Below are 22,361 nucleotides of genomic sequence, written 5' to 3'. Positions count from 1 at the left end.
AAACGCCCTGTATACGGGCGCCGGAACATCCGATGAACTCGTATTAATAATTATAAGTTTCCACCCCGCCGAATCAATTGTTGACGTTCCAGCGGTAACGATAATTTTATTGCATGATCTAGTGCAAAAGTTATTACTCCCTGCTATTGTGCCTGCCGATTCACCGTTCCATATCGTTTTGCGTCCCTGCCGTCGACGTACGCACCGTCAGAATAAAGTTTGCATTGATAGAAATCTTTGTTAGACAAAATATGCCTTTCCATGGGAAACGAAAAAATGCTTTATCTTGTTATATATGGAAATTGCAGAGACATAGAAAGAATTTTTATTTGCCATATTGCAGTTAAACTATCGAGAGTCATGTAGGGCGAAATTTAAAGAAAATAAAATTTTAACTTTGGCTGCAATCTGAAATGGAACCATATAGTGCAGAAGAATACAATAGATTTATTCAAAACATTTAGGACAACCACTGCAAATACCACATTTTAATATAATAACGCCTTGAAATAAAGATGATTTATTATTATTATTAATATTATTATTACTAAGTGTTGTAAAGGTGGATAAAAATAATAGGTAGTATGTAGCACTTATCTTAGTACATGGATTTTTCTCTTGTGTTTACATTATCTAATTTTATAATTAATATTAGCCATATTAATAAGCCTTTCATAAAGTGGATATTAACGACAATTTTTCATTTAAAAGAAATAATTCATAAGTATAATTATGTAGCAGCAACATAAAGGTAAAATAAATTTTGAGACACAAAAACTTGTTGCTTACGAATAATTTTTTTTTCTCTCGGTGACAAGACAACGCTTTAATCCATCTATAGATTACAAATTGCTTCTTACTTTAATCCTATTAATTGATCAGTCGATGCAGCAGTATCAGGTGGTTGTAAAGGGAGACTCTGAGCTTATAGAGAATTATAGGCCTATAACAATCGCAGGTTGGTTCCCTAAAGTACTCGAAAAGACCATGTACGACAAAATGACACATTTTTTGGAGCAAGAAAACATTATATCGAATGTGCAACATGGTTTCCGTGTTGGTTACTCAACGGAAACGGGGATTAATGACCTTGTCCAGTATATCTACGACAAAGTCGACATGGGTGAGACAGTTGTGGGAGTGTTTTTTGATCTATCGCGCGCCTTCGATTCCTTAGATCTGAATATCATGGCAAAAAAAGTAGAATGTCTGGGGTTTCGAGGTAATATCAATAGTTGGATAATATCATAATGAAACGCAGGGAAAAAAGGGTCAAAGTGAATGGAATATACTCGGAACCGTTCAACGTCAACTTAGGCACGCCCCAGGGAGGAATCTCAGGTCCACTACTTTTTCTTCTGTATATGAATGACCTTCCTGAGTTCCTCGATATCAACTGCCGCGTTTTTATCTACGCGGATGACACATCCATCTCCGTCTCCGGAAGGCAAGCTCAGGAGCTGATCGATAGGTTCTCTAGTGTTGTGGCACAGTTTGTTGATTTTTGTTGATCATAAATTTGGAAAAAACAGTTGCGATCGAATTCACCGGTCAGTATGTTAAACCTCTGACTAACCTAGCGTTCAGCTTTGCGGGTTCACGCGTGGAATTAAACCACACATCAAAGTTTCTCGGATCTTACATCGATGCCTTCCTAAAGTGGGACTACGACATAGATAGTGTTTGTAATAAACTAAACAAAACGTTTTTTGCAAAGTTAACAATCAGAGATTCTTTCTTTGAAAGATCCTTGTTGACTTTCTATTACGCCTCAGCATACTCGTCTATTTCATATAATATCGTAAACTGGGGACAAGGCTCGAGGCTCGAGGCTATCCTGCAAAGATATATTTATAAGGTACAGGGTGCGGCAGCATAACTTCCTTTTTTTAAATGCGCGCCATTCAGTTAGTTGATGTCATAGTGGGGCGCTAGTGGTCTCGTTCAAGAGGGGGTACTGTAAAGTTTTGTCCCGACACGGTTCAGTCGCCATCATGCGTTGGAATAGTGAGGAGCGTGCCTTTGCCGTTGAGGCCTACTTTTCAAGCGGTTGTTCGGTTGTTGCAACACAGCGTGCATTTCGGAATCGCTTTAATTTAGCCCCGTTGGCTCCCGTCCCAGACCGCAAATCAATTGTTACATGGGTCACTACATTCAGACAAACTGCAAGTGCGACAAAACGAAGAACTGGAGTCCCTCGGCCCGTTAGATCACCTGAGAACATTGAAGCAGTGAGAGCTTCAATGTTGCGATCACCACGGCGTTCTGCGCGCAAACACGCATCTGCCCTTGGACTATCTGATCGTTCTGTGAGAAGAATTCTTCGTGATGATCTTCATTTTCATCCCTATAAGATGGCGATAGTGCAGGAACTTACAGAACGTGACTTCAATTCTTGGATGAACGCGTGTGAGCTTCTTCTTGATGTCGTTCCCGAAGGTGCTATTGTTTTTTTTAGCGATGAAGCCCATTTTCATTTATGTGGGTCGGTTGACAAACAAAACATGCGCTACTGGGCTGACACCAACCCTCGACAATTGCATCAAAGGCCTTTGCATTCACCCAAAGTCACAGTGTGGTGTGCAATTTCCTCAGCTGGAATTATTGGTCCCTGGTTTTTTGAGGAAAATGAGGTTACAGTGACAGTGAATTCGGACCGGTATGTAAACATGCTACAGAATTTTTTTTTCCCACGGCTAGAAGAGTTGGATTTGGGGGACACTTGGTTCCAACAAGACGGTGCAACAGCACACACTTCAAGAGCATCGATGGCTGTTTTGAGGGAACACTTTCCAGAGCGCCTTATCTCAATTAGAGGCGATTTGGAATGGCCGGCACGCTCTCCCGATCTGTCCCCTTGTGATTTTTTTCTATGGGGTTTTTTGAAATCCCTGGTTTATGTGAACCGTCCAAGAACCCTACAAGATTTGAAGACCAACATCGAAGAAGAAATTGCCAACATAACACCAGCTATGCTAACAAGAGTCATGACAAACGCCAGATATCGGTTTACGCAATGTATGGAGAATGAGGGACGTCACCTAACAGATTTGATCTTCAAAACAATGTAAATAAAAACTTTAGACATGTACCTACATTATAAAAAATAAATAAAGATTTTCCGATGCACACAATAGTTTTTATTGAGTTTTGAAAAAAGGAAGTTATGCTGCCGCACCCTGTATAAAATACTAACAGTGCCTTGCATATATTTATTTAAATTATTGATCATCGTTCATAAAAATAAAGGCTCTCACAAGAAACACACCGATGTCCACGGTTATAACACCCGAAACACCTTCTAAAGCCAAGACTGAACCACATGTTCTACAAAACGTCGCTAAATTACGCAGGACCTTATTATTATAATTTGCTTCCTACGAGCATAAAAGTATTATCTACAAGACAATTTAAAAACGACCATCGCAAGCTGTCAAAATGACAGCAAAATCTTTTTTTTTTAATGAAATTCCCTCTATATTGTTACCTTAAATCGTAGATATTTTTTCCTGATTTAAAAAACGCATAGTTTATTGATATTTCATTTAGCCGTTTTTGAGATACAGTCGAAACAGTCGAAAATTGAAGGGACTGCTTATTTTTTGCGTTATTAAGATTTATAGGCACTTGAAAAATAACAATACGCTTATATGTTCTGTAATATTTAATTATTTTATATACATATTTTTAAGAACAATTTATATAACTATTTAAGAACCACATTTAGTGTTTCAAATTATCGGTCAAATTCTCTAGCAGCTTAACTGAATATTGGGCTTTTTGAATGATTGGTGGCGGTCCCAGATCAACTGCTTCATCTTCTTCTTCCTTCTTGGTGTTCTTCCTCACCCTTTCTTGCTTATTGCAGTATGCCTTCCTGTGTCAGGTCTACTGTTGTAGGTAAATCCTGATCTATCACCATAAAATCATGCAACTCCTCACGTAGTACAGAGTTTCACTATAGGGAGTTTGCAATTTCAATATTAAGACTTCCTCTTATCACTTGTAAACTTTCGAGCATAAGATAATAGAGCAAATATCTTGAAACTTTTTGTTAACACTTTTTTTTCCATCTTTGGGGGTGTCCAAATATAACGAATAATCCTGTACACGATGCTTGCTAGAAACGAGCCAAGCGAGTGGGAACGTACTACGTAACCGTAACTGCACCCGCTCCATGATGACGTTTAATTGTTTTGTAACGTCGAAAGGACGTTTGCAGTTGTTTTATCTCGCTGCATTGTCGATTTAATGAAAGGGAAACACGCAAAAATGAGCGAGGACCATTGTGTAGTGCCGGCGCGGCAAGGACGGCGGTTTTTGAATTGAAAAGTACACACGACGGGAAATAAAATGTTCTCTCGCGTTTGGGTTACGCAAATATTGACGTGGAAAAATTGTAGAGACGTTTCTAAAATGATCTTTAATTTTTTCCTATTGTTTCTATTATTCACTGGATTGCGTACGGGGTTGTCAAATTAAGTTACATTTTTTTTTTTAAATTGAGATACTGGGCGGCATTTTTTTTTTAATTAAACTATATTTTTTAAATATTTTTAGATATTTCAATGATATTTGCCACACATGTACTATGAATCAAAAAGCATTATAATCGAATAACGTAAGCCGTCTGAATACTATTTTTCGGAACCAAAAAATTGGAAAAAAAAGTTTACGATTTTTGAGTCGATCGAAACGTGGCGAAAGCAGCCGAAGAATGCTGGAGGCAACAGAAATGGATGTAATCAAAAGATGAGCAGGAATATCCAGAAGAGGATAAATTCGAAGAATGTGAGTTGAGTTTCTTTAACAACTCACATTGAAAGAAAGCAAATCATATGGTATGCAAAGAATGGAGCAAACGGGACTACCAGAAAAGAGGAAGACCAAAAAAGATCGGGAAAGAATTCTTTTTTATGTTGGTAAAACACCTCAGGAAAATAATAATGGAATTAACGGAATCTCTAACGGACTAGCATCTACCACATGGTCGGATCGTTTGATGGTTGCGAGGAGTTGGAATCCCGAAGACTCTAGGAAGCAACAGAAACGGATTTATTCAAAAGATCAGTAGGAATATACAGAAGAGAAAAATTAGAAGAATATGAGTAAAGGGTTCTTTAATAACTCACATTGAAAGAAAGCAAATCGTATGGTATGGCCAAGTACAGAGAATGAAGCAAGCGAGACTACCGGAAACTGGTTATCGAGACTAAAAGAGGAAGATCAAAAAAGATCGAGAAAGAATTATTTTTATGTTGATAAAATACATCACACGCAGTATCTCTACCACATGATCGGGTCGTTTGATGGTTGCTGGGAGTTGAAATCTCGAAGACTCTAGGAAAAAACGAGCCAAATTAAGCGGAATCGTGTTTCGGATTCCCTGCGGGATCCTCGGGTCCAATCGCGGAAGTGCGGGCTGGAGGCGGGACGGGGGGTTAAACCGTAAGTCCTCGATCGGTATGGAAATATAATGCCGTCCGGAGGAGTTTTAGGCAACTTATTCTCGACGTAATGCCGGAAATAGGCACGGCTGACGGGGGAGCATTAAGAATTCCGACGGAATTTCCAAATTCGTTTTACGAGCTCTTGGGGGGGGGGGGGGGCTTGTCCGCGCCAACTTATTTCCTTTCTCGGGAATCCGCCACGCGGACCGCCTCCGGGATTTACGTCGTAAAGTAAATGTATCCGCGAGATACGATACTATGCGGGATTAACTGATGAAATTCCTCTCCCTCTCGCGTTTTATTTTAAAGGCAAATATTGAAAGTTTCCTCGTTTAATGGGGGTGGGGAGCGGGGATCGTTTTCGACGCCTGTAGCTTTTATCGGGGATGCGTTGCCAATTAAAAGCGGAAAAAGTTGTTTTTTTTTTTGGGATTTGGGATCAATTTTATTAATTGATATTTTTACTGACCATAGTAATACAGGTTGATCTAAATTAAGGGTTCATCATTAGTAACTTTGTTCTGAGTAGACACACAAAGTCGGTTCAATTAGAAAACTAGTGGAATTTTTTGCACTGATTACGGCGGTGAAAACAGGCAAACAAATGAATGTAGGGTTTGGGAGAAAATGAGCACACAACATAAAATGCAATATTAGCCTAAAATTGAAAATAACCGTTTCTCTTTTAGACTAGATAGGCATGAGTGGTTGCGAAACCAAAATTCATTTTTCTTTTATTTAAAATTATTATTAAAATATTATTTAAAAAATTAAAAACCCAATTAATGTCTAATTAAAATTAAAAATTAAAATTTATTTAAAAAGATTTGGACTGTTATTATTTGAATATAGAGTTGTCTTGCATCGAGCATACCTGATTCATTAAAAATTTGTGTTGTTGGATAACACCTATCCCTTTCATAAATAATTTTTAAAATCCATTTTTGTCGACCCACCCCATGCCAAAAATTCCATAACGTAAATGCGATTGAACGAGGGCATAGTACCAGGTTTTAAGTTAGTCTAAATTAAAAAAAAAAAAACTTAACTTGAAATATAAGGGTATCATATAATAAAATAACTTGTATCAAAAAACATACATACAAAACTTTATACATCTTATCCAAACTCTTCTCCAAACAACAGAAATTTCCATTAAATTAAATAATTAGTAAAATTCATCAAAAGCCCAAACTTTTTTAATACAATAAAAACGAAGGAGACAATACCGTACTACAAATACAAAATACAATCCAGAAAGTGTAGTTGAAACGGAAAACTACAAAATGTACTGGAACAGAGAAATAATAACCGATCCACCTCTGCAACATAATTGATCAGACTTGGTGTTTACCGAAAAAAAAAACCGAACATACCTACCTGATTGACTTCTCCGTCCCACTCGCCACAAACCTACAAAGAAAGCACTACGACAAAATTAGTAAGTACTTACCTCTTGCCAATGAAATAAAAGAGATGTGGAACCAAGAAAGAGTCATTGTAGTACCAATTATTATAGGCGCAACCTAAAAAAGCTCAACATTAGAGAACAGATATGCTACCAACTACAAAAAATAACTCTCATTGAAACCAGCGGAATTGTCAGACGCGTACTTAACGACCCCCACAACTAAACATCTAAACATGTTCAAAATAACCTAAAACTTACCCACCTGTCTTCTTGCAGCCAATGCCGAAACAGGGAAGTAGCCACATCCAGCGATGACTGAGGAATCCATTAAATAATAATAATAGTAATAATAATAATAAATAGTCTTTATTACCATTACATGGGCGAAGTCTGGCATTAGGGCCACTCAGACTTAACCCGTTTCTAACTACAACTACATATAAATTACAAGCATGTGTGAAATTACAAAATAGAATGAATGATATACATGTATTCTAACGGATTATTTTACATTATGTTTAGTAACCAAACCAGGCCGCTATTTAAGGAGTTGAACAAGCTTACAGCATTACATGTACAAGAACATTGACATTTTTGCGATGATTGGTGTCTTAGATCCAAGGCATGAATGGATTTTGTCATGTTGGAATTTATTACACGTTTCAACCAGCATAAAAAGTTGTATTTGAAAACATCTTTGATTTTTAACCGATTCAATCTTTTGAGAGCGGCGGATATGTGGTCAAACTTGCTTAGGTTAAAAATAAAGCGACTTCGTAGACTTTAAGATGTAACAGCCAAACATTCCAATCAAACCGACTTAATTTATGGACGTCGCTGCAATTAATAGTTACTATCGCACACCACTGCGTCGATTTTCAAGTTTGCAGGCTAAGCGGTGATAGTTTGCGTTGAAGATAAACGCGGAAAATTGTTCTTACAAAAAGGTGCCGAATAAAACGAATTTCTGCTTACGACGCTGCATAATTTACATATATATTTGTTTGGGGTGCTGGCGGTTCGACCCTTTCCGTTGTCTTCCTTTCGATGCGAAATCGCTGACGTTTTACTCGGAAAAATTTTTCCAATATATTTAAAATTCCACTTCTGACGTTTCCCGAAAAGTCGAAGGGAGGCGCGCGCGCGCTCTCCCCTGGTGGCGATTTTTCCGCGTGAGAATGCAATTTGGTGGGTAATTAATCATCCCCCCCCCAACCCGGCGGAGTAACAGGTTTTCCGGTCTGAAAGTTTTCGACCGGCGTAGGTAAAACTTAGAGTGGATGAATTTTTCACCCGTCGCAACATCCGACCCTAAATCGCCCCCTTCGCCGCCCCCACCATGTCGATTGCACCGCCAGTGGGGCGGCAATGCGTTAAAGGTCGCGAAATGGTCTGCACTTTGGGTGGGCGTATCGCCACTGACTGATAAATGACCGAGCTCCCGGCTACCGCCGCCGCCGCCGCCGCTTCCATCGGGCCAGTTTTTATTCGCCCAATGCGACCTCTCTCGGTAGAAAAATTTTCTGCTTTTCTTAAAATTTATCCCATGCGACCGACATTTTTTATTTAATTCGGACGAAATGCTCAAGCCGTTTGAACTACTTCTTACGCTTGACATATACTATTGGGTTGTTCGGAAAGTCATTTCGTTTTTTTTGGGGAACATGAAAGACAGTTTTCGTATAATGAATAAATATTTTATTAAATTATATATTGGCCATTCTTAACATAATTCCCCTCTCATAAAAGTTTTGGTCCTTGCTCGCAAAAAACTGGTTCAGGTGGTTTTTGACATCTTCATTTGAGGTAAAGGTTTTGCCATCCAAAAAATTTTGCAGGGACCGGAACAAATAGTAGTCGGAAGGCGCCAGATCTGGAGAATATGGTGGATGTTGCAGTACGTCCCATTCAAGCTGTAAAAGTTTTTGGCGAGTGACCAAACTTGTGTGAGGTCTCGCATTATCCTGGTGGAACACTACACCCTTCCTGTTGATTAATTCGGGCCCCTTCTCTTTAAGTGAATCATTCAATTTGTCCAGTTGATGACAATAGACTTCTGAATTAATCGTTGTATTGTCCGGCAAAAGCTAAAAAAAAAACGATTCCTTTGACATCCCACCAAACGGAGAGCATCACCTTTTTTTGGTGAATGTTGGCTTTTGACACGCTTTGAGCCGGTTCATCTTTTCTGCTCCATGACTTCTTGCCTTTAACATTGTTGTATACAACCCATTTTGCGTCCCCAGTAATAATCCGCTTCAAAAATGGATCATTTTCTTGACGTTTGAGGAGCGAATCACACACGTCAACGCGACCACACAAATTTCGCTCCGTAAGGACATGGGGCACCCACACATCGAGCTTCGAGGTTAAGCCCATGCCTTTCAAATGGCCATAAACAGTCGAATTCGACAAATTTAATCTCTCACCGAGCTCTCGTGTGGTTATTCGCCGATTTGCATCAACTAATGCCTTTATCGCATCTTTGTCAGCTTCGACCGGCCTTCCAGACCGTGGTGCATCTTCGACATCAAAATTGCCGGATCGAAATTTTGCAAACCAGTTCTGGCACTGGCGTACTGTTAACACGCCTTCTCCATACACATCCGTCAATTTTTTTCTCGCTTGGACAGCATTTGTACCTTTTCTGAAGTAAAAAAGTAAAATATGACGAAAATGCTGCTTATTGCTCTCCACATTTAAAAGGTCACCGACCAAAAACTACTGCGTAGAATTAATAGAACTTTTTCACACACAAGCCTTGCGATATCAGCTCTCAAGACGTATAATGGTTATGCGGCTTAAGTGTGAAGTTGGTTTCGAAAAAACGTAATTAAGTCCTCTGACGGGAAAAAACGAAATGACTTTCCGAACAACCTTATATATAAGTGTGTATCCCATTATACAGATTTTGCAAAACTATGCTTCTCTTGTCGTTATATAAAACGGCGTATTCGCAAAGAGAAAAATAATAAATTTTGCAATCGCGAAATCACGAAATTATATATATTCACATGACAATTGTTTCGACAACACCGTGCTTTTATCAAATGTAATATTTACTACCTGCTACTATATATATCGAAAAATGAAAATAAAACGTTAATTAATGTTGTTGAGATAATTTAAGTTTAATAATGGAGAGGTATTTAAATCCAATTGATCGTTAAGCAATAATAATCTCCATGGCTTCCAGTAAATTTAATTTTATACTCTTTGTGGCCGTATGTAAAATATCAAAATTGTCGTCAAAGATGTGTTTTTCTGCGGTTAAGTGTGTAGTAAACTCTATTTATCCGAAACCAAATACAGAAGAACACGAACAATTTAAAACAATTACATGCATAGGAGAACCCAGTTAAAAAGGTTCAAAACATTTGTCAAAATGTACAATAAAACTAAATGTCCAAAATGTCAAAAATCAAGTGTCTACAGGTTGAAATGTGGATCTTGTCCTAAAATTTAAATTGACTTAAACTGAGTGTGTTGCGTTTATTAAGGGCGACAGTTCACCTGTATCGAAACCTTTTGTGTAGTCTAAAAGGTCACAGCTGTTGGTAGGCTAAGCCTTTTTCCTTTGAAAACCCAAATTGTCTTGAACTTAATGAACGACCTTTATTTTAAGTTCTGATAAACTTCTGTCAGGAAAGATGGCAGGGCAATAAATAGAATTCGTCGACTGTCTTTTCGCGGTAGCGAGTTCGCCTGGCAGTCGCCGCGACTTTTACGACGACCGGGTCGCGCATAAAAGGGCCGGAAAAGATGGCGGCCGAGTCGACGAATCTGTCAATTTTACAGCACCGCCGCAACCTCTCCGTCGGTTATCAATTAATTTCGCCAGTGCCGCTCGTTAAATCTATATGTGTCGCTTTTACGAGGTAAGAACGGCCGCCGTTGCCGTAAAACCGACGACACGCGAGATTCGTCATTTCGCTAAAAGGGTGGTGAGAATTCGAGAATGGAAAACCAGTCGTCTCCCCACCCTTTTACGATGTGGAAGGGGTAAATGTGGTCCCGTAATTTCCACGTTGAAATGGACAATCGGGGTGGCAGTTTCTGTATGACGGTGTTGGTACAGCTGAAGAGAAATTTGACTTATTCACTCGTCTTTTCCATATCAAAGATGCATGCGCGGGGCCAACATAGCCAAAAAATGGTGGCTTTCCGTTGAAATTAGGGAACGGGGTGAGTTACTTAGAGACTCGCACAAATATTTTAAATATACCAACAGTAATGAAATTTTAAACCAATTATAACAACCTCTGTTAACAAATCTCAAACGGCGTGGACGATTATAAAAAATGAAAGTCACCTATCTAAACATAAAAAGTTTCCAGATTACTTCATTGATGATGAAGGTAGCGAGTACGTCGATTTCTGAAAAATTTAACGACTTTTTTGTGGGTTCCGTTAGAGAACTGTAAAAACAACACAAACAACTAATAAAAAATCTTCAAGTCTAAGTCTATTCTTAGCACCTTCGATGTATTATCTCGTCAGTTACAAAAAAAAATTACGATGAAAAAACCTGTTCGTCAATAAAACGTGTTACAGATTTCATACTTGAACCTCTTACTTTTTTGATCAATCTGTCTTTTTTAGAAGGTGTATGTCCCTCAGCCTTAAAACACTCCATTGTTGTGTCTATACACAAGATGAACAATACCCATTTTTGACTTCAAGCGACCTTTTGATGTGCTTGATATTAATTTGTTGTTGAATAAGTTTGCGGTGTACGGGAGAATAGTTAGTTACGCCTGCATTGCTCCGTGATTAGCTCCTCATCTAAAGAACTCACGAGAGGTGTCCCACAGGGAAGCATACTGGGGCCTTTATTATTTATAATACTGTCGAACTTCGGTAATTCGATTTTTTTGATAAGTCGAACCAAATTGGTTGGCAATAGCGTCAAAAGTAGGAAATGCGTGTTAGTTTGTCTTGATATCTTGATAACTCGAACGAAACACTTAACCTGTCTTTTTAACGTATCTATGCAAGCAGTTCAGTTTCTGTGCTTGCTAAGTTCACTTGTATGACTTACTAGTTAATACTAAGTGAAAAATACTGTGCCTATTCAATTTACACATTACGTTAAAGACATTTGTGGATTTTTGCATTTGTTGATATGTCATCAAAACGTACTTTAAAAAAGCCGGTTTTGGTCAGTATTCTGAATGGTAAGAAGAAGAGATTCCCTTGATTTTCCTAAGTGAACGCCTGAAAGAAAAGAGTTAAGACGAAATCCAAATAGAAGTCGAGTTTGGACAAACATTAGAGGTATAGCAGAAGGTAGCACCGTCAACGATTTTATACATGTGGATGAGGATATTATTACTTCACGAGTTTCCTACTGATGAAGATATTATCGAGTCCAGCAGATCCGAACCGGTACAGTTAAACATCGAAGATGACTGCGAAAGTGACACGATGGAGGAGGAACCACCTTCAAATGAATTGGTTGAAAATTCGTTGATTGTTTTGCGTTCCTATTTGAAAACCAGTGAATACGCAACCGATTCCCTCTATGATTGTTTAAATAAAATTGAAGCTTTTGTTGAAAACCAAAATAAGAAATCCGGTCGTCAGTCGCAGATAGCTGACTTTTTTCCAATGAAAGAGTAAACTTTAATGTATAATAGTATGTTTATATATACTGGGTACATAATTTTCGTTTTTTGTTCAAAAATCATAGATATTAGGGCATTTATGTAACGTATAAACCATTTTTAAAAGTGAATGAATGAATGTTCATTCACAAAAAAGTACATGCATTTGTAGTTTTTATTGATAACTTGAACTTTTCATGTGTCAAATCGCAGTTCGACTTATCGAAGTTCCACTGTATTTATTAATGATATATCTGATTCTTTCCCAGATAATTATGTTTCCGTATGTGCAGATGATACTGCTGTGGCAGTGTCATCTGGAAGTCTGGAAGATCTCGCGTCCTTGGCCACTAAGGCAGTAAGTGGTATGACCCGATATTGTGAGATTTGTTTGAACGGGACAAAGACTGAGATGATCTTGTTTCCGCTTAGGGATTTGAACAAGAGCTTATTGGTTAGAATTCCGGATAAATCGATTAATTAGACTAATGTTGTCAAGTATTTTGGTTTGTTATTTGTCCTGGACACGCCAAATCGGCTTCGTATTAAACAAAATGGCTATGAATACTTTTGTTGTTTGGCGACTGCGGTCGAGTGTGGATCTTCAGCTTTTACTATCGTATTATTTCAGATATGTTCAATCTTTATTATCTTACGCCATTATATGCATGGGAAACTCTTCCAGAGCTAGTGAAGTTTTAGTGAAAAAAAAACCTACTGTTCGAACAATGTCGGGGAAGTCTCGTGGTCACTCTTGTAGTACCCTGTTCCCAAAATTAAATAATAAGTTACCTTTGTCCGTCAAACAGATATTTTGAACGAGAACGTTTTTTATTCTATCGAAGAATACTTTCATTCTAGTAATGCCGATCTCTCGGTGTGATTTACTTTGTGAGTTTGTACGTATCTCTTTCTAAAGTTTGTATTTTAGTGTTCTAATGTATTTTTTTTTACTTGTTGACATTATCAGATGCTTTTGTTTAAAGTCAATGGAAATAAACATATTATTATTATTATTAAATGTCAAAGTCGCCGCAAAATAGCAGCTTAGAGTAACCCTATACCTTATCTCAGAATATACATTGTGTATTGTTATTATATTTTTGCGTATAACGGTTTTTGAAATATTTTAAGTTTTATTAATTTAAATTAATTAAGATCAGAAAGTCTGTTGGGTATAGTCTTTTTTAAATATTATTTTTCCCGCAAACCATATCAAGGTATATCTTTTCTTCCCTTCTTGTCACGGCGGCGGCGACGACGGCCGTCTTATCTTAACAACGCACCGACGCCGCCGTCTCCAACAAATTTTCCGCGATCCTAATCTGAGAGCGTCTTACACTCGCATACGCCATTAGAGAAACTATTTGGGTCCATAACCAGAAATTTATGCCCCCTGCGGTAAGGGGATTATCGGCGTCTTAGGGTCCTCCTAATCGCCACCTACGCGGAATCTTTGTGCCGAACGAATGCTTTGCTCGGCATCGATTCCATTGGCGGCTTAGCGGAACGGCCAGCGGCGGCGCGCATTGGTTGAAATTCGAAGAAAGCGATTTTTCTGCAACGCGTCAGTATTTTGATAAGTCTGTATTCCACTGGCGCTTTCAAAAGTCTTTTGCAATACTGACCCATTGAAAGTCGTTAATCTCGCCATTTGGCCCCAATTATATCGAAATTATATCGTATTTATCGGAAAAATGTCAATTTTAAAGTTCTATAATATACAGGGTGATTATAATATCGAAACTCTTAGAATATCAATTATTTTAATATCCATATTACCGGCAACGTATGCATTGGTTTGGAAATTTGAATAAGTCGTCACACGCCATTATTTTTTTTATATATATTTTCATATATTCTTATTTTTGTAGAAAAAAAATAAGATATAAAACTTATTAACACGCGCATAAGATATGATATGGTGGTATAGTCTGTCTCAATTTTCATCGTGCTGGCTTTTGCGAAGGTTTTGGAATTTTTTTTTGTTTATTTAGAGGGATAAAATCTTGTTAAATTACACTAAGAAAAAACTGTAACATTAAATATATACAATAAATGCATAGCCAATAATTAATCTAATTCTGTTTCACTATCAGAGTCGTCATTGAGATTAATTATAATACGATTTATGTTGTTTTGTATAGTAATAATTACAAACCGATGAAACCGAAGATTATGATTACTTTTAATTATGATATGATAATCATATCAGTCTAGTAAAATTTAATTTAGCAGCCCTATGAAATAGGCAGAAAAATCAAAATATTTTTAATATTAATTATAAACAAATAAAACGACCCACTATACGATTTGGAAACCCATAGGAGATACGAAAAAAAGTCTCTTACAAAAGTTTCTGAAGATGGATCAATAGCGTCAAAACACAATTTTAATGCGGCCATCAAAATATGAAGAAAAAAAGCACATAACCTCAATTTATTCCTAAACTATGCAAAATCCGAATAGGAATTTCTTATGAAAGTGACCTTTATTTTTAAGGATTCCAAAAATGTCGATATAAGCAGGGTGTTGCATTTGAAATAACAAAGTTGATGTTGATGAGGGGACACTTTTGTGACACCCTCTATCAACAAAATTATAATATTTTAATTGTTCAGAAACTTTTGTAAGAGTTTTTTTTTCTTATCTCCTATGGGTTTCCAAATCGTATAGTGGGTCTTTTTATTTGTTTATAATTAATATTAAAAATATTTTGATTTTTCTGCCTATTTCATAGGGCTGCTAAAATAAATTTTACTAGACTGATATGATTATATCATAATTAAAAGTAATCATAATCTTTGGTTTCATCGGTTTGTAATTATTACTATACAAAACAACAACGACTCTGATAGTGAAACAGAATTAGATTAATTATTGGCTATGAATTTATTGTATATATTTAATGTTACAGTTTTTTCTTAGTGTAATTTAACAAGATTTTACCCGTCTAAATAAACAAAAAAAAATAATTTCCAAAACCTTCGCAAAAGCCAGCACGATGAAAATTGAGACAGACTATACCACCATACCTTATGCGCATGTTAATAAGTTTTATATCTTATTTTTTTTCTACAAAAATAGGAAAATATGAAAATACATTAAAAAAAAATGGCGTGTTCGATTCAGTGACGACTTATTCAAATTTCCAAACCAAAGCATACGTTGCCGGTAATATGGATATTAAAATAATTGATATTCTAAGAGTTTCGACATTATAATCACCTTGTATATTATAGAACTTTAAAATTGACATTTTTCCGATAAACACGATATAATTTCGATATAATTGGGGCCAAATGGCGAGATTAACGGCTTTCAATGGGTCACGTGACCTACGGATTCGCAATTGAAATTTTCCGAATTACCGACCATGACGTCAGTGACGGTCCCGTCCTGATCGGACGTCGATCGTCGCACGCGACCGCCACGCGCCGTCGCCAGTCGTCGCGACGCTTATTTAATATCCGAAGGGTAATATATATATATTGCGTTGAGCCGTCAAGGATGGAAAAGGGGGGAGGCGGGGGGGGGGGGACGCGGTGTTAAAAGGCACCGGCCCGTAAATCAGAGATTACGACGTTATTGCCACTCTGACGGACGGGAGATTGAATTTTCATTGAAAAAGAATAAATATCATGGAGAATAAAATAGTAATTGATCCTGACTCGGAAAAAGATGGCAATGACAATACTATGTCAAATACAAAAGAGAAGCTTATTTCAACAAGCCAAGCTGTGCGATTTTTTAATGGACCGAAGAAAATTATTATGTAGAATATAACAGCTTGTTTGTGTTGCATGATTTAAAACAAATAATTGTAGAAATAAACCTAAGGAAGAAGTGTGAACAGCCTAAACGAATGGCATTTTTCACGCGTTTCGCGACTTCAGGGAATACCGGAATACGATACTAAATATCTTAATCCGGACTGCATAATAGTAGATAACGTTGTATACGCTGATATACATAAGGCTGTATTCTTCGTATTATTAACGTCATATAAAGTTATAGAAAATAAAAACAGACAAAATCAATTTTGACAAAGACGGATGGATCGAAAGTCCCTCGTTGGCCGGGTGCGGCGGGGGGCGAGGGGGGTGAAATGACGAATCGCCGATATTATTGCGAAAATATTTCTCGTATCAGCATGCGATTTTATTTCGGGATCTTTCCAATTCTTCTTCTTTTTTTCCTCCTTATTATTCGAGCAACGCCGCCGACGCCGATATTGATGGTGTTTACTGTTTTCGATCCCGACACGTCCTAGGTATTTATACTTCCCGTAAATTTGAGGCGTCGTATTTTTGCCTTCGGATATTAAAAATTTGAGGTTTTGAGGTCGCCTCGTCCTCGAAGATTTTTATTTATGGAATAGGGGGGGGGGCAAATGACGCGATCGAGGGAGTTTCCAGCGACTTCCTCGACGAAAAAAAATCGTCAAATGGAACGGAAGTGTCGGTTGGAATAACAGACGGACGGGGGAGGAACATCAAAGGGCGTTATAAACGTTGACCCTCGGACCTATCGATCTCGTCGGCATCGTCGCCCCTCAAAGGTGTCGGATTCTCCTTAGTACCCTCCATCGTCAGTTTACCTAATTAGGTTCGTTGTATCTGGCCCACGACCCTTTTTACCAAATTAGCCTTAACGAGGAGGTAGAAAAACAAAGAGGAAGCCTGTTGCCCAAAATTTAGTCTCCATTATTTCCCCGCCCCTTTAGGAATGCGCTTTTTGATCTTTGGTGGCACTTCTGCCACGAACCTCAAAAATATTGTCAAGTGACACTCGCCCTAAGACGAATTTTAATTTTATTGGCTTCTCAAATCTATAACTCTCTCGACAACCGAACTCGCCATATGAGAGGACAAAATGGAAAACCAAAGGACGAGTCTACCATGGAGAGGAGTTCAATTTAGACCAGGGGGTACCGGCCCGCCAACGTTGTAAACCAGATGGAGGTCGAGAAGTAGTCGTTTGAATAGCCGAGCTCCTAGAAAAATACTAACCAACTGCACCAACTTTCTGCCATGGAAAAATCAGTTCTTGCAAAAGGTTCCAACTTCGTCCTCGCCCCACGTATTATCATCCCAAAAGAGGCAACCACCATCAACAAACTGCTAATTCGCTAATGAAACCTCAAAAATTCTTAAAAAATCAGATCAACTGAAAAAAGATCGTACGCCATCTATGGACCGCGACCTTCAATCTGTTATCAAGGCTTCTCTTCTATCAGAATTCAGAAATCAGAAAGGGTCTGTCAACAATTATGCCTCTAAAATTTCTCGTCTCCCCAAGATTCACAAACCAGGATAACAAAACAGTATTCCAATGAATATCAGGAAAAAATCAAGATATTCTTATGTCACATTTGATAAAGACAAGGTGTTGTCGAAACAATTGTCATGTCAAAATGTATAATTTCGTGAAAATCTGTACTTTTAGTTCTTATTTATTTTTGTATTATTAAAATATAATTACCTAGAAATAATATCTATGGGACCCTAGCTCCAAGCCAAAATATAAGAAAAAATTGTTTTTATTAATTCCTGAAATAATTGAAATGACCTATATGCGACGCCATCGGGAGTGGCATGAGGGGGAGTTTTATCTCTTCGCCTCGGATAATTTCGTAAACGCGTAAAGATTTCCATTTCTTCGACGACGTCGTAGTGCCCCCCCCCACACCCGCCACCAACCGCGCCACTACTCGCCGAAGACGGGTAACTCGATAAAACTCCATTCGGGTTCAGTTATTCCGGTCTCGTATCACTCTTTATCGAATTTTCGAAGACTCTTTTATAAATCTCCTACGATTTTCTATATATATATATATATATGTATGGGTACGCGAAGACCGGGAGTTGGAAAATTGACGCGCTGACAGGTACAAAAATGGAACGCGGTAAAAGGGATTAAAACGGGAGATAGTACGTTCTTCTCGGAACCCGTGGCCCTGCTACGTCATATAAATGACGTTACGGTCAGGGTGACTCATAAAAGGCATGCCCCTACCTCCATCGTTCGATGCCATTTGACTGTTAATGTTCCTAATCAGGACGTCGGTTCCTACGGGGGAGCGGATCAGAATGGGGCACTTGGATACAGCTGCTTCCGGTTTAATTCTGCCGGGAGACCCGAGAGAATATGTCCTAGGTGTCCCCTTTGTGGGGTTTTTCTATTGGGCACATTTGAATTTGATAAAATCGTTGGTAACTTTGTTATGAGTAGAGATATAAAGCCGGTTCGGTTAGTGAACTAGTGGCGTTTTCTTCACCGAGAAACAATTGAACGTAAGGTTTAGGAGGAAACGAGGAAAATGTCGCAATAGTAATAATGAAAGCGTTTTTGCAAAAAGAATTTTATTATATGTGAAGACGTGGAAATTGGTGCTCTTGGATATTTTGAAGTCAGTATCCTTAACAAATATTTGTTAAAAGGGTATATTTTTCAGTCATTCTGTAATTTTTATCACTCTCTGCAATAGGGCTTCAAGATGATCACCACATATGCTTTTCATTAATATTTTGACACCCACCAACAGAGTTTATTAACAACTTTTTATCTATCTTTTAGATATTGTTTTGTTTTCCAATGGATTAGTGATAGTGGTGATATATTTTTGATATATGGTTAAAAAAAACTTTCATCTTAAGCAGAAATACACATTCTGTTCCATTTAAAAAGTGAGCGCTACTACCACTTAAATAATTTAGGGTTTATACCTGAGATGGCTCTGTTATAATCCCAACCTAACGGTTTTTGTCATATGTTTTCAGTATGTTTGTGAATCTCGATACAGATGCCTCGTGTTTAGTGAATTTAGTAAAATACACAGTGTTGCTTTATGTTATTTTGCTTTAATTAAACTGTTATTCGTTAAATATCTCCGACATTATGTCGGGCGAAAAAGAACTAGTGAAGTGTGTTTTTTGTGCCACAGCAAAGACTGAGAAATTATTAACATTTTCAAGAGAGACGATGGGAAAATGTCGACAAATTTTGAGCTTAAGAAAACATTATAAATGAAAATACAATGAAATAATTCTACCGGACGAACTTTTTGATTCTGTATATCACAGTAGTTGTTGATGGGTCCCCGCATCATGTATAGTACAAAATGTACAAAAACCCGGGTCTGGTCAAATACATGCAGGTAGCCGCCCACCGACTCTTAGACAATTAGTTTTCGGTAGTATAGAGTACATATCTCTAATTGTATTTTTGATTATGCGCCAGTTGTCCGGTTCACAGAAATGGGATTATGTCGAATAGACTAAACAAACGAGCCGCTCAATCCGGTGTATTATTGTCCAATTGCAACAAAACATTCTGTTGCGTTCAGTGGGACGTATCCGGGGCACACGACTCGACAATTTCCGCTCATATTAGTGTACAAAAACAGAGGCTACCACGTTAATTTATTTTTAGTCAAGATTTAAATCGACATATTAAGAACTGTTTAACAGTCTGTCCTTGTTCCTTGTCAGACTTCGAACTGACATTATTTGTAAAGCATTCGACAGACTGGACTTCTTATTGTTAACCTTTCTGAACCCTATTTACACAGATGGACTTAATATTTAAGTCATCAATTCTGTCGAACCGAACCGCTGTTATTTAATGTTTTCATTATATACTGACAGTACAATAAAAAATATTAATTTTCCAGATAATTTACGTAATATTGAAGGATGGTGTCAAAAAACCACTAAACCCCCACAAGTGTATACCGGTATGACCTCGCTAAATAGACCTGTGGGACTAAATATCGACTTATTTTAAGCTGAAACGTGAATTTCATTTTTGTAATAGGATATCAGGTGAAACATTACAAAATTTAAAGCGGTATTGTAATCTTTTTAGGATATTTTTTTTTGCACAAACTTCCACATTCTACTGTAATAATATTTACAAAGCTTCTGGATTTCTCCTGTGTCGGTTGTCGTTGAATCGAACTTGCTTGCGTTGGCATCTTCAGAGCTCAACCAAAATTCTTTCATGTAATCAATTCTTCTACCAACGAAATAGAAATCTATGAGCAACCCAACAATGTTAATCGCGACTCAGGTCTTTACCAGTCACCAATATGGGTATCAGCCATCCGGGACGGTGTTTATGCCGCCCCTCATTTAGCTCCGCCCCCATCAAACAACGAGCCCGTTTCACTCAAGGTCTGAAGACGCCAACAGTTAGCAGGATCGATTCAACAACAACCGACGCAGAATCCAGAAGTTTTGTAAATAGGGTTATAAATTGAAATTTAACAAGGGAGGCCCATTTAAATCCAATCGGTCATTAAGTAATGATATCGAATATCTTTAGTTTTATTGTTTTTTAGAAAATGTCCTATGGTGTTTTCAGTTTTATAAGCAATAATAATACCAAATTTAGATAGATGTTTTGAAATTTTCGTGCTAGTTTCTCCTATGTATTTTATTGTTCAATAATTTTTGTTCGGTGTGAGTTTTTGAAACTGCTTTTTAGTTATAATCTTATCTATCAAAGCGGGGTCGTAAAAGCTACTTGTTTTATAATGTTTAATTATTTTTCAAAATTTTCTGTAAAAAGTGGTACATTAAGTGGTCTGTTGATAAAAGCATAAAAGGCGGACGGACATTTTGTGTGTAAGGATGAATTGAGTTACTTTTTACAAAACTTCTGGATTCCTCCCGAGTCTGTTTTTGCTGAGTCGAACTTGCTGACGTTTCGCCAATCATCCTGTTGGCTTCTTCAGAGCTTGACTGAAACTGGCTCGTATTTGATTCTGTACTTGGTTATATATTATATATAAATTTTATGTTCGGTTTCATGAGTGTGTTCGGCAACAGCTGATGAGTAAGGCTCTTTCGTCTCCTTTGAGCCTAGTTGATATTTTTCGTCCGGTCTCTCCAATGTATTCTTTGCCGCATATGCATGGAATGCTGTAAACTCCTGGCATCTCAAATCGAATTTGTCTTTGACCGACCGAAGATGTTGAGAGATTTTTGGACAAGCGGTAAATCTGGTTCTGACGTTATACTTCTTTAGAAGTTTTGATATGTGGTCAGTGGTGTTTTGAATGTAAGGAAGGACCACAGTGGCAAGTGTAGGATTGCTTTCGGCCTCATTGCTATTGGAAGGTTGTGGTGAAGTATATTTTTCGATGTGATTTGTGTTATTATTTATTATTGTGTCCGTGTGTGAGGGTTTACGGTAAATGGAAAATTCTAATTTGTTCTGTAGTTTAGCTATAGTTAAGTCCAGACAGTTTAGAGAGTTACCTTGGTAAATTTTATGCGGTTATGTATCGAGTTAATATGATTCAAAAAGGATTGCAGTTGTCTTTCGGTTCCAGTGAAATAAGCAAAAACATCGTCTATTTATCTATAGCACCAGAGAAATCCTTTACTCGGAGTATGATATTTTCTAAATTGTCCATGAAAATTTCTGCAAATAGTGGACTAATATTGGTCCCCATAATTAATCCTTCTTTGGCAATATAAAATTGACCATTAAATTCATTAAAAACTTCGAAAATCTGAACATTATTTCTTGTAATTAAGTTTACGTAAAATGGATTTTCATCAATTAAAATCCACCTAAGTTCGATTAATAAGTGACGTTTTTTAACAACATTACATTTTTGGAAAAAAATCTCCTCTAAGCGAGTATCGACGTTCTCCAAGCCCACACAATTTACGAATTTTCCGAGTTTCAGCTTCCGATTACGGACTTGGTAGGTTCCCAAACTGAGACATACGGTCTGCCACGACGCGGTTTGCCGGATTTTCCCCCTGCTTCCCGCGTTTTGTCGCCGCGTTAAATCCGTAGGTGGGCGACCGTGAAATTACCCGAGGGTTACGGTTCGGCCGCGAGTTTAGTTTTATTTCGGGTCGCGGCGCGCCGCTA

General features: G+C 37.7%; 2 protein-coding genes across 4 annotated transcripts in view; both read left to right on the top strand.

Moving 5' to 3' along the window:
• LOC132699748 (uncharacterized) overlaps positions 1 to 22,361 on the top strand; it is a 364,826-nt gene that overhangs the window by 281,430 nt on the left and 61,035 nt on the right. The window lies entirely within an intron of this gene.
• On the top strand, positions 2,340 to 3,163 carry LOC132699680 (uncharacterized). The gene is made up of 2 exons (XM_060666528.1): positions 2,340 to 2,407; positions 2,459 to 3,163. The coding sequence occupies exons 1-2, from the start codon at positions 2,355 to 2,357 to the stop codon at positions 3,069 to 3,071; spliced, it is 666 nt and encodes a 221-aa protein (XP_060522511.1). The 5' UTR covers positions 2,340 to 2,354; the 3' UTR covers positions 3,072 to 3,163.

Source organism: Cylas formicarius, unplaced genomic scaffold (assembly GCF_029955315.1).
Source record: "Cylas formicarius isolate icCylForm1 unplaced genomic scaffold, icCylForm1.1 PGA_scaffold_3__17_contigs__length_32017465, whole genome shotgun sequence".
In the NCBI taxonomy this organism is placed as follows: Eukaryota; Metazoa; Arthropoda; class Insecta; order Coleoptera; family Brentidae; genus Cylas; species Cylas formicarius.
This window is presented reverse-complemented; position numbering and strand designations above follow the sequence as displayed.